Raw genomic sequence first — 13,721 nt, forward strand, 5'->3', positions numbered from 1 at the left:
GATCTTTCAAGATGTAATCAACCTATATGCAAGCATGACATAGGTGCAGTGCACAAGAAACATTCAAATGTCTTAGCAGAGTTAAGACAAACTCCTTTGAAAGAGTGTAATTTCTTACTTACCTCTGGAAACCAGATCTCCTTTTAGAGGGGTCAGGAGCTGACATCTGAAAAGCAAACACACAAACAGGTGGTTCAAGCCCTGACTCACTTTGGGAGAGCAGGTCAGACTATTTTAAAGCTGTCTTCATGGCAATTCTTCAGAAATGACAGAGGACACCCCTCCCTCCCCCCACTCCAGACTGTATTGTTTTCTCTGAACTGGAAATCTGAACTGGGGCAGAAGGGGCAGGAGCAGTGAATTGCTGTGTTTGGCACTAGGCACAGCCTTGCTGCAGCAGCCCAGAGCTGGGTATTGCAAGTGCTGCTGTGTAGCCCTGTGAGCTCCTCACTGCTGTCAGACATTTATCCCCTGCTCTTTCCTGCACAGGTCTCAGAGATGCATCCCACAAGCCAGTTCCTTGGCACCACAGAATATGACTACAGCTACGATGCAAACACTGCTCCGTGCCACGAAGGGAACGGCTTCCGCAAGTTCAGATCCTTCTTTCTGCCCATCCTTTACTGCCTTGTGTTTGTCTTCTGCCTTCTGGGAAACTCCTTGGTCCTCTGGGTTCTCCTGACCAGGAAAAGGCTGATGACAATGACTGACATCTGCCTGCTGAACCTCACAGTCTCCGATCTCCTCTTTGTGATGCCACTCCCTTTCCAAGCCCACTACGCTTCAGATCAGTGGGTTTTTGGCAATGCTATGTGCAAGGTCATGGCTGGCATTTATTACACAGGCTTTTATAGCAGCATTTTCTTTATCACCCTCATGAGCATAGACAGGTACATAGCAATTGTCCACGCAGTCTATGCCATGAGGATTCGGACAGCCTCCTGTGGCATCATTATCAGTTTAATCCTGTGGCTGGTGGCTGGTTTGGCTTCTGTACCCAACATCATGTTCAACCAGCAGCTTGAAATTGAGCAGTCTGTGCAGTGTGTCTCCACATATCCCCCAGGTGACAACACCTGGAAGGTTGCTTCTCAGTTTGCTGCCAATATCTTAGGCCTCTTGATTCCCCTTAGCATCCTCATTTACTGCTATGCCCAGATACTGAAAAACCTGCAAAAATGCAAAAACCGGAACAAGATCAAGGCCATCAAGATGATTTTCATCATTGTCATTGTCTTCTTCCTCTTCTGGACCCCCTTCAACATCGTGCTGTTCCTAGACTCCCTGCAGAGCCTGCACATCATCAATGACTGCAAGGTGAGCTACCAGATAGCTCTGGCCCTGCAGCTGACAGAAACTATCTCCTTCATGCACAGCTGCCTGAACCCTGTGATCTATGCCTTTGCTGGAGTCACCTTCAAGACTCATCTTAAGGAACTGCTTCAGTCCTGTGTCTGTGTCCTCCCCACCTCAGTTAGAGGGGTGGGGGCTGCCCAGTCCTTTTCCCCACCCAGCCAGCTCTCAGGCTGCTCTGACAGTGAGTTCCTGTGAGCCCATCTGAGCTACCCTCTTCATGTGTGAGTGGCTGGCCTAAGCTCCAACATGGCCCTGGAGGTGTGCATCATCCTCCTGAGAGAAGCAGCAAATCTGTGCCTCCTTTTGGCACCATAAATGGCAATGTTAGTGTCCTCAGAGCACCTGCACCTTCCTAAGATGATGACCCTACAAGCTTGCCACACAATGACTTTTAATTAAGCTTTAGAGCTCTTTTGGTATATTTCAGCAAGTAAGGTGCTTGTCCAGTGCCTATTTTACCCCCTGATGAATGCATCGCTTCTGCCTCTTCTCCAGATATGCTCTGCCTTGTGGAAGCTGTCCCATACCTACATCCCTGCATCTCTGGGACAGTTATGGGACACTCCTGCAGGACATAGGGGAGGGGACAGGCATGGGATTACCTCACATTGCAAAGAGGGAATCACCTCAGCCACTGTCACCTCTCCCACTTTGCTTCAGCTCCCAGATAAAGGGGCCACTCAACTCAGGGTCCTGTTGCTTTGCCCTGTGATGCTCCCAGGGTCACAGCCAGAGCAGGGGGTCCCCCTGGAGATGCTGTTGTCCAAAGCAGCCTCTAGTTGCCCCCTGTGCCAGTCACTTTTAGAGGCCTGTGCACTGGAGTATGTCACCATCAAAGCAGCCTGCAGCATGGCTGGAAGTTGTGGGCCCTCCATCTCTGTGCCCCAGTGTTTGCTGTCAGTGTAAACACCAGGCAGTGGCATGCAGAACGCAGGCTCCATCTTCTTTTCCAGGCACCATTCTTTTCTGCTGTTCTGGAAAGGTTTTCTTTGAATAAACATATTAACTGCACCTCTTTGTCTTGGCTCCTGATTAGGGAAAGGAAAGGATACTTTCCTTTCCCTAAGGAGGAGGGGTGGCCCTGTATATTAGGGAATCTTTTGATGCCTCAGAACTCGAGGTTGCAGATGAAAGGATTGAATGCTTATGGGTTAAAATCAGAGGGAGGCCACACAAAACTGACATCCTGGTTGGAGTCTGTTATAGACCACCCAACCAGGATGAGGAGGCCGATGAGATATTCTATAAGCAGATGGAAGCTGTCTCAAGATCATCAGACCTTGTCCTTGTGTGGGACTTTAACCTACCAGACATCTGCTGGGAACTTAATTCAGCAGAGAGGAGACAGTCCAGAAGGTTCCTAGAGTGCATGGATGACAACTTCCTGATGCAGCTCTTAGGTGAACCTACCAGGGGCAAGGCTCTGCTTGATCTGCTGTTCTCAAATAGAGAAGGGCTGGTGGGAGATGTGATGGTTGGAGGCTGTCTAGGGTGCAGCGACCATGAGATAGTGGAGCTTTCAATATGCAGGGAAATAGGGAGGAGCAGTAACAGAACCCTCACTTTGGACTTCCGGAGGGCAAACTTCAGGTTGTTCAGGCAACTTATTCAGAAAGTTCCCTGGGTAACATCCCTTAAGAAGAAAGGGGTCCAGGATGGTTGGACCTACTTCAAACAGGAGCTCCTAAAGGCACAGGAACTGGCAGTTCCCACATGCCGTAAGACGAGCCGGCGGGGAAGACGACCGGCCTGGATGAGCAAGGAGCTCCTGAAGGATTTAAGGGAAAAAAAGAGGGTTTATCGCCTTTGGAAAGGGGGGGAGGCAACTAGTGATATGTTTAAGGATGTTGTTAGATCATGTAGAAGAAAAGCACAGTTAGAAATTAAACTGGCCGCTTCTGTGAAAGACAACAAAAAGCATTTTTATAAATATATTAATGCTAAAAAGAGGGGCAGGAGGAGCCTCCACTCTTTATTGGACGTGGAGGGTAACATTGTAACTAAGGATGAGGAGAAGGCTGAGATTCTAAATACCTTCTTTGCCTTCATTTTCAACAGTAAGGCAGGAGGACTTCAGGATAACTGGCCTCCTGAGCTGGTTGATGGGGTCAAGGAGCAGTGTTGTACTCCTGAAATCCATGTGGAATTAGTTCGAGACTTGTTGAGTCACTTGGATATTCACAAGTCCATGGGACCTGATGGGATTCATCCTAGGGTGCTGAAAGAGCTGGCAGATGAGCTGGCCAAGCCTCTGTCCATCATTTTCCACCAGTCCTGGCTCACTGGAGAGGTCCCAGAAGACTGGAAACTGGCCAATGTGACACCCATCCACAAGAAGGGACAAACAGAAGAACCTGGGAACTACAGGCCTGTCAGCCTGACCTCAGTGCCAGGGAAAATCATCGAGCAGATTGTCTTGGGGGCAATCACTGCATACCTGAAGGATAGCCAAGGAATCAGGCCCAGCCAACATGGATTTAGGAAGGGCAGGTCCTGCCTCACCAACCTGATCTCCTTCTATGATCAGGTGACAGCCTGGTGGACGTGGGAAAGGCTGTGGATGTAGTCTACCTGGACTTCAGCAAGGCCTTTGACACTGTCCCCCACAGCAAACTCTTGGCCAAACTGGCAGCTTGTGGCTTGGACAGCAGCACTCTGCTGGGTTAGGAACTGGCTGGAGGGCAGAGCCCAGAGAGTGGTGGTGAATGGTGCCACATCCAGCTGGCAGCCTGTCACTAGTGGTGTCCCCCAGGGATCAGTGCTGGGCCCCATCCTGTTCAATATCTTTATTGATGATCTGGATGAGGGGATTGAGTCCATCATCAGTAAATTTGCAGATGACACCAAGCTGGGAGCAGGTGTTGATCTGTTAGAAGGTAGAAGGGCTCTGCAGAGGGACCTTGACAGGCTGGACAGATGGGCAGAGTCCAACAGGATGGCATTCAACAAATCCAAGTGCCAGGTGCTGCACTTTGGCCACAACAACCCCATGCAGAGCTACAGGCTGGGGTCAGAGTGGCTGGAGAGCAGCCAGGTGGAAAGGGACCTGGGGGTACTGGTTGATAGCAGCTGAACATGAGCCAGCAGTGTGCCCAGGTGGCCAAGAGAGCCAATGGCATCCTGGCCTGCATCAGGCATAGTTTGGCCAGCAGGAGCAGGGAGGTCATTGTACCCCTGTACACAGCACTGGTTAGGCCACACCAGTGTCCAGTTCTGGGCTCCTCAGTTTAGGAAAGATGTTGAATTGCTGGAGCATGTCCAGAGAAGGGCAATGAGGCTGGGGAGAGGCCTTGAGCACAAGCCCTATGAGGAGAGGCTGAGGGAGCTGGGGGTGTTTAGCCTGGAGAAGAGGAGGCTCAGGGGAGACCTCATTGCTGTCTACAACTACCTGAAGGGAGGTTGTAGCCAGGAGGGCTTTGGTCTCTTCTCCCAGGCAACCAGCACCAGAAAAAGAGGACACAGTCTCAAGCTGCACCAGGGGAGGTTTAGGCTGGAGGTGAGGAGAAAGTTCTTCACAGAGAGAGTGGTTGGCCATTGGAATGTGCTGCCCAGGGAGGTGGTGGAGTCACCATCCCTGGAGGTGTTCAAGAGGGGATTGGACGTGGCACTTGGTGCCATGGTTTAGATAGGCATGAGGTGTAGGGTGACAGGTTGGACTCGATGATCCTTGAGGTCTCTTCCAACCTTCTTGATTCTATTCTATTCTATTCTATTCTATTCTATTCTATTCTATTCTATTCTATTCTATTCTATTCTATTCTATTCTATTCTATTCTATTCTATTCTACTGATTTTTGAGCTGGTGTCATGGAAAGTACATCTGATGGAACTGAGAGGCACCCTGGAGCTCTTCAGCAAGAATTTTCAAAGATCATGTCCCTTTTCAGATTGCTGTGTCATTGAAAGTGATAGGCACCAGATATGCTTCAGGCCATTCTATGATTCTATATGCTTCAGGCCATTCTTTTCAATGCTATCATGAAATTCTGTGAGTGGGAACCTAAGATGTCTGAAAGACATTAAACTTGTCCCAGAGATGTCCCAAAGACATTGCACAATTGCAATGCACCACCAATGCAGCAAACTTTTCAGCAGTAGGCTAGGATTGTCTCTGAGTTACAGGGGGCAAATTCTTTGGTTTCTATTATTTTTTTGTCCAGTTCCCACTGAAATCATGCTCTGTGTGTGAAAGAGAAGAATTTAGCCCAAATCACATGTGAAGAGTAAAAAAAAGTAGTTTTTATTGGACTCACTGCAGAGTTGCTTCTTCCTCCTCCTCATCTTCCACTGCTGCATTTGAAAGATTGCATTTAAGAATCCAGAAGGGTAGTTCCAAACCCCACAATCCTCTGTTTGAGCACAATTGATCACTCACAGATCAAGACCGTGGATTCTTAGGACACTTCCTTGAACCTCTCCATTGAGCATGGCTGCAAAAAGGAATGACAGAAGGAGCTGCTTAGTATGAACTGCCAGAACAAGACACAAATATATCCAGCATCACCCCAAACCTCATAGACAGCAGAGCTCTCAGAAGCATTGTGCCTCTTCTCTAAACATTTTGAAAGTAGGAATCCACCAGATTTTATGCTACTCATTATATGTAATGGAAAGAGTCTATGGAGGCACTAAGCAACCCTCAAACATTTTGCACTTCTCTGCACTGAAACATTTCTGGATAGCAGCACCACACTAGCAGGATCCTATTAAGGAGCTGGTACTGCTATTTGTTGATGTTATACGTATTTTTTGGGTAGAAACTTGTCAATGAGAATCTGCTTTCCTCTGCAGATGGAACAGAGCAGGCAGCAGATGTACTGTTTCCCAGAAGCAAGGATTCTGACACAAAGTAAAACTGGTCAAGGAGATTTCACAGGTCTCTCTATGATGATACATTTAAAGCCAGGGTCTGTCATATGTTTGAGACTTAAAAGGTGGTATGGCTGCTGGTCCTGGACCTAGCTCAGATGTCCCTGTAAGTGCAACATCAACATGTTTCTCCACTTACTACAGCTACAAATGGCCCCAGGCCTGGCTTTTGGAGAATCTCTCAGGTTCTCCAGCAGCTCACAGGCATGGACATCAGTAGTGGCAGCAGGGACATGGGAGACACAAAGAAGTTCCAGAGTCCATGTCTGGGATGGGAGTTTTGTGATAAAACTGCAAGTACCACCAACTATTGGGAACTCAGCATGGGGTGTTTAAAAACACAGTCAAAAAATGTCACCAGGAGTTGTTGCATAGTTGAAGATCAGATTGTAAAGTGGAAGATGATCTTATCTCACAGCGGAAAGACAAAACGTGAAGTTATGACTTGGCACTGCTCTTCGTTCCAGGAACTGGTTTGGTCACTCTCCTACACAGAATCTCAACCCACTGTAATACACTCTGCAGCTTTCTGCTCCCTTGCCCCTTTTTCTTTCTCCCAAGGCAATTCCCTTAGCATTCACCTTGAGGTGTGGAGGGACCCTTCCCTGAGGGACCAACAGGCTGAAGCAGTGCAAGAGTAACAACATTGTGCTTAGAAAAGAGGTCTTAGAAAAGGTTGTGTATGCAATAAATTAATCTGTTCTTCTTGTTGTTATATGATGACTTTGCCAGGAGCATTAATGGTTTTTGCATTTTTTTGCCTTTTGTTTCTTTTGCTGAGATCTAAACTAGTTACCATTGTTGGGCCAGAATGTTTAATGTCCATTACACCAACAATAACTGCTAGGTTTCTGTATAAGGTGTTTCCTTTTTGCCCATAACAGAATTGTAAGTGTTACATCTGACCCCCCAGAAGGTCAACTAGGCTGCATCAAGTGTCTTGTAGACAGGCTGGGTTGTGGCAATGCAGATTTATGAGGTGCAGCACCACTGTGGGGAAATCCCAAGGGGGCATGAAAGAGTGGATGTGTCTTACTCTGAAAGCCTGAATTTCACAAGTCTGTATACTAGAGCCAATTTAAAGACAGGCTCTGTCCAATGATTGAGAGCCACCACTGAATTCAGTGAGGCTGGATGCAATGTCAGCAGGATTCCGTAAGGTGCCCAGGGCTTGACATCAGCATTAGACAATCCCAGGTAAGAACTGCTTATTACCTTCTCCTCTTAGTTGAGATAAAGATAGAAAGAAGAAGAGTTGGATCAGCCAAAATCAATGCTGTTGATCATTCGTGGTCGCAGTAACCACCTGCAGTCCTTACACTAGAATCTTGGCTGCAGAAAAACACCTCATGGTCTTCTTTCCCACAGCTTCTGTGGGGTCTGCTCTTCTCAATCAGAAATACGTGATGACCTAATACATCATACAGTGCGAGCCCCAAATGCATTAATTCATCAACCCAATGATGAGATATGGGAGTGAGATACAAACTTCTTGTGGTTTCCAGTTTTCACAGTGCCACTAAGTTCTGAAGCTTGCCTGACTTCAACTTTCTTTAAGTACCTGCAAATCTGCAAGGTCTGCTGCAGCTCTTGTGGCTCTTGGATGACTTCCATGCCCAGCTTTGCCCTCTCTCTCTTTGTCAGCAGTTCTTTTCTTTCTTTTGAGCTGGAGAAGATAATCAGCTGTCCTCTCTCATCATCCCAGTGCACTCCAGTGTCAGCTGGTCAGCTTGCCTCCCCTTCTAACAAGTTGTCATGCTTTTCTCCTCCTTTGTACTGATTCTCAAGCTAGCTGATAAATTGTCACAACTTTCTGATACAGCTTTCCTCTAGCTGTGGCTGGCGTCCAGACCCTTTGCACCTCATTTTCTCTCAGGCAGAAAAAGTTAGGATATATCACAGGAGAGATTCCCTGATTTCAGAGAGAAAACACAGGCTTGTGAGCCTTAGTCTTACCTGACAGCCTTTGCAATTAAATGAGTGGAGAGAGGGAAGCTGGAAGTGCCAGTGGTAAGCACTGTGCCATTGTTTAATGTTTAATGCATTTAACAGATGAACTAGAAGATAAGAAATGGTTCTTTGTCAGTGTGAAAACCAGTAACAGACACTAAATTGTCCAAGGACAAGTGCTAATAATATTGAGAGGTATTGTGACTTGCAGAGTCCTGGGAAATGGAGCATCAGGGTACAGCGTTAACTCCCTGAAGAAACACATCAGCAGTAGTTGGGGTTTGAGCTTTCAGGAGAACCAAGTGCACTTTAGGCAATGCAAATACAGTTTTGTGCTAAGATTCACTTAAAGCTTTTTTAGTACTTCATCCCAGCACAGCTGAGCAGAATGTAGGCAGAAATAGCAGCTTTCTTTAGGATCCTCTTGCTCAGGTGGCTTTTTAGTTGAAGTTTTTATCACTTACTTGTGGCTTGCTCTCATCTTAACACTTGCACAATCTCTTCCAAGAAGAACAGCAAACTAGTTTGCATCTGTTAAAGATACTGCCACAAAACAAGCATTGCAGTGTGGTCTGAGAGCTTCTCAGTAATGGATGGACTTGGTTTCATATCACACTTGCTTACACAGACACTGTTTTGCACAGTGGCACAAAAAGCCTACCCACACTGTTCAGCTAAGAGAGCAGGTGTGCAGTGTCTCACTGGTGGACAAAGTTGGGAGCTAGCTCTTTCCTTCCCACTATAAGATAGCAGTTAGTGCTGCCTTTAAAAAAAGAGAGAATGAGCAGGAGTTACGCCACAGCAGTTTGGAAGATCCCCACAGGGATCATTTGCTGGGGATGGACAACAGCACAGTCTCTCTGTGGTGTGGTCAGTTTGCTGTGCACTGTGGGAGACGTTTGAGGCACAGTGTTTTCTTACATTTTCTCTGCAGAAGTTGCTAAGAAAATGGTGTCTCCACTCCATAAACGAAACCTGTCAGAAGATGGTCAGGGTGACATTCAGTATGGCTCTAAACTGGTGTAGCGTGGCCACCACGCTGGCTCCAGGCTTCAGACTCTGTCTGGGGAACTTTCTCAGAAGTGAAGCAAGGCTCCCACAGACAGGTGTGTGAGGCCAGGCCCCAAGTGAGGCCAGACCCCGAGTGAGGCCACTGAAGACTGTCTGCTGCTGGTTGCACCTTTCGGATTCAATTTCATTGAGCTGTCCTGCAGCCCCAAAGAGCAGCACATTGACAATACTTGGCTTGATCCTTCTCTTCCAAAATAACAAATGGTTTCTCATCACCAAAAGCACCACAGATTTCACTCAGATTATGCCACTTACCTCACAGATAAGGAAAGTAGCATGTAGGTCTTCCATGATGACCTCTTCTGTGATCTTTTCCTCCCAGACTGGTCTGTGTAAGTGAGAAAACAAAGACAAGAATTTACCCATTCCTGAAAGACTTCTAATGTTAGCAATTGCATCAATATATGGGTACTGCGGGTTTTATACATTTTGTTCCCCACATTTGTTTAGAAAGCTGTCTGCACAAGCTGCTTGCTATACCATCAGCTCTTTTTCCTCTCCTGCACAAACTGCTGCATTTTCCAAAGCTTTTGCCACAGCTTGGCTCTACTAGTTTCAGCTGTAACTGCTTTTTGCTTTGGCAAACTGACAGAGCAAGCAAAAAGATGGAGTCTGATGACTCTAGAAAGTTCCTCAAAAAGGCAGAAGGAAGCCCCAGTGTCACAAGACAGGGAGAGAAGAGGGAAAGGATTATTTTTGGTACCCCCAGACATAGCCCCTGGGCAATGAACTACAAAGGAGCCTCACTCTCCAGAGCTGACACAATTCCCTTCTCCAGGTGACCACCCCTTCTTCATGGGGCAGCAAAAATGAAGTGCCTTAGGCAGGCCTTTTGATCCTGCAAGCCAAGCATTTCTGTAGCAGGCCCAGCAGTTCTCAAAATACTGAACCTGCAAAGAAAGCTGCAGAACCAGTAGTCTGTACACTGAGTGGGAAAAAATGGCCAGAGCAGTAAAGTCCAAACCTTCCAAATTCAGACAGCAAAACTGTAGTAGGTGGTACAGAAAGAAAATGTGAGTTGTGTCTTCTATTCACTGTGTCCCTGTAAGGAAGCCCTTTCGGTTCAGGCTCAAAGGTTTTCCGTTATTTGCATTATGCATTTACAGCAAAATCTACACAGCCCCTTCCAAAACAGGAAATATTTATGTTCTTCCAGCCATCAGAGAAACCCCTCTTCCTAAAGCCTTGTTCAGGCACCCCTGGGACAGTTCTGGGGGTCCCTAAAGCTTTGCTTAGGTACCCCAAGGCAACTCTGTGAGTCCCTAAAGCCTTGCTCAGGCACTCCTGAGACAGTTCTGGAAGGTCCTTAAAGTCTTGCTTAGGCACCTCTGGGAGTCCCTGAATCCCTGCTTAGGCACTCCTGAGACAGTTCTGGGGTCAGGCACTGCTGAGGCAGCTCTGGAAGTGTTTCCCACTGTCTGGAACACTGCCAGGCTGTGTATTGCTGGTTTTACTGAAACTGCATGGAGGCTTTCTAGGAAATATCAGAATGCAGCTGTAATGGTGGCTCAAATGCAGCAGTAATTGTAGCACAAATCAGCCTTACACCTTCTCAGGAGTACTCCAGGAAACCACCCAGCAGTTTTAGAGAACAGCTACTGCCCAAAAGCTGCACATTTGAAAAAATGCAGCCTTGCTCTGAAGTTGTAAAATCTCTCCTGCTGGGGCAGTTAAAGGACCAGAATATTCCTCAGTCCTGGTTTCTAATGATCATTACACAGGCATCAATTATCACCTCAACAGCAGAGTCTGTTGCAGCTGCAATGCCAACAGCATTAGCAAAATGAATGTTTTAAAGCAATAAATACATGACACCAGCCTGTGCACTCAACTATACTTCCTGCCTTTCAAGAAAATATAGATTTTAACCACTTTGTGTTATTTTAGTCTCTCTTTTTCTATTGCTTTCAATCCTGCAATGTCACCACATCAAAGGGGGAACTGCCTCATAGACAGCCTCTTAAAAGTGCAAATGGCTTTGCAAAAATTACAAGAGCTGTTCCTGGAAGAGGTCACACAGAGCAGTGTGGTGTAGGCTGTATGAGCTGGTCACCTAAGTGGAAGGAAGGCAGCTCTACTAGCACAGTGCTCTAATCTAATTAGCTCTGAAACCTCTGGACTTTGGCTTGTCTCTCTTCACAATGCTCACCTAAGATAGGTGTGACACTGTCTAAAGTGACACTGCTTGGCAGAGGATTAACATGGCCTGATTTGCTTACAGGTTCTTTGTCATTGGTGATGATGAAAGGGAGAACCATGCAGAAATGGCGTAGAAGTCAGTCAGTGATGATGATTAGTAACACCTTGATGGGGCCGTTTCAGCAAGCATTTTGGAGACCTGAATTTCATTTTAAACAAACACATTCTCCACACCAGGTATTTCACACCACGTTCTGCAGAACTGCAGGAGTGTCTAGAGCAGCTGGAAATACTGAACTTAACCATTCAGCCTCAACCCTGTAGAGACACAGTAGTTCAGGTACTGACTGCTCCATTTCCAACAGGAGCAGAACAACATGATGTCTTCATCCCTGACTGCTCCACTGCCAGTAGGAGCAGAACAAGCAGACACCCATGAAGTCTTCATCCCTCAGTTCTGGACCCAGGCTGGAAACTGAGCATTTTTCAGAAAAGAAGAAACATACCCTTGATTCCTGTAATAATGTTTTGCAATAGCTGCCACAGGAAGTGCTGTTTCCTAGTTTCAGACTAGGGTTTAACTATGTGTGTGTGTGTGTTCACAGAGACAACGACGACACAGGCAGATAAAACAAGCTTGATAAAGCAGTGAGTAGCTCATTTTTTTCCTTTTCTTTCCATGTAAATGTGTGTATATAGGTATAGATTCACTTAGGGGGGAAGGATATGGGCCTCATGGCAGTGGCAGTAGAGCTACCATTCAAACAGGGACATGAAGAACAACTTGGTCTTGTAACTAGCTTCAATGCAGGATAAGGCTAAGTGTGAGAGCAGAAAATGGAACTGGACAAATGGTGTAGCAAATTATAATCTCTTTTTTTTGTTCTCGAACTTACTGGGTCTTGGTTTTGAAGCTGTTCCAGGAGGTCAGTAGTTTGAAAATGTGTTCTGCTAAGGATACAAACTGATGAGACTTGAAATCCTCAATACTTAACCTAACCTCTCCAAATCTGACCCATATCTTGCTCCGTTAGATACAGATGGCAGATATTCTCCATCACTATCCTATCACATGGTTTCTCTGTGTTAGTTAAGTATTTAGCAGTTCAGGGTGGTGTTTCATTACCGTGTTATGAAGGGACATCTTCTTTGGGATTGGTTCCTCTTTTTATTGGGATTTCTCTGAGCCACCACATGAAAAAGTCTGCACTCCATCTCTCAACTAGGGATAGAAGGTTTATGGGCAGCCCACAACCTTGTAATTTTTGTTAATGAGGTTTTCATCAGTCCTACACTGGAATTGCACTGTTCTCACACACAAGGAGAGGAGGGCTCCTCTGCCTGGAGAAATGAGTCTTGCCACTTGGGTATTAGCAAAAAAACTACAACAGCCTAAGAATCTAATGGCCATACATTAAACATGCAGCTGCAGAAACATTTGCTTTCCTGGGAGAATTGCACCGTCACTTGTCAGAACCTGCTAACAGGGCCAGAACATTGGGTTTGAACTCTCTGTATGAAGACACAACAGGGGCATGATCCTGTGACATATGTTGGCAATCTCTACTCCAGGCTCCCTCTTACACACATAGTTGTGATTTGGAGGAAGACATTTAGTGGCTGTCTCAAGTTTCTCTTTCTCTGGGCACTTGTGTTCAGTGCAGATACTATTCCTTTGCTGTATATTTGTTTAGGTAAGAATACCTACTTCATCTGTCCTGTGACCCTACTGACTCTGTCTAACTGCAGAAAAGCTGAGTGTTTTTGTGAGACTGTCTCTCTGGGTTTGTTGGGGAACAGAAATTATTAGATCCTGAGGCTCTGATGAGAATTAAGCCTGTTCTTCCAAGCCCAGAATATATTTTAAATTGAGAGTTGTAAAGGGATGAAAAAAACCTTATCAGTTAGGAAGCAAGCAGTTCTGAGGAGAGGTTTCTGATGCTCAGCTGTTATAGAAGAGGAAGAGGTTTCCAAAGCAAGGCTTAATGTTGGAAGAGACTGTCTTTCCCCAGTCATATCCTGGAAAGAAATCCTGTGGTCACTACCACATCAAAAGGTGTGTTAGAGGGAAACTAGCAGCTCAGAGCCTCACATAAAGTGTTTAGTTTGCATTTCCACATCTCCACCAGTTTTCTTGGTAGCTCAGAAAAAAGTGCTGCTTCTTATGCTTGCTGCCCTAGATGCCTTTGGTGTCTGTGCACAGTCCTCTCTGTGGTTTTGCCTGTCCACATCCTCCTTCTGGAAAACCAAAGGCAAAGTTAAAGTGAGAGAGCTGTCAGCAGAAGCAATGGGCTCCTCTCTCTCAACACCTGCTATCCGGATATGGGGTATTCTTT

The 13,721-nt window shown here is 46.3% G+C and overlaps 1 protein-coding gene across 1 annotated transcript; it reads left to right on the top strand.

Annotated features, from left to right (window-relative positions):
- The first annotated feature begins 498 nt into the window (after nt 1–498).
- Nucleotides 499–1,551, top strand: LOC128970101 (C-C chemokine receptor type 8-like). The gene has a single exon (XM_054385121.1). The coding sequence runs from the start codon at nt 499–501 to the stop codon at nt 1,549–1,551; it is 1,053 nt and encodes a 350-aa protein (XP_054241096.1).
- The last annotated feature ends 12,170 nt before the right edge of the window (nt 1,552–13,721 follow it).

This window comes from Indicator indicator, chromosome 11, assembly GCF_027791375.1.
Source record: "Indicator indicator isolate 239-I01 chromosome 11, UM_Iind_1.1, whole genome shotgun sequence".
Taxonomy (NCBI): domain Eukaryota; kingdom Metazoa; phylum Chordata; class Aves; order Piciformes; family Indicatoridae; genus Indicator; species Indicator indicator.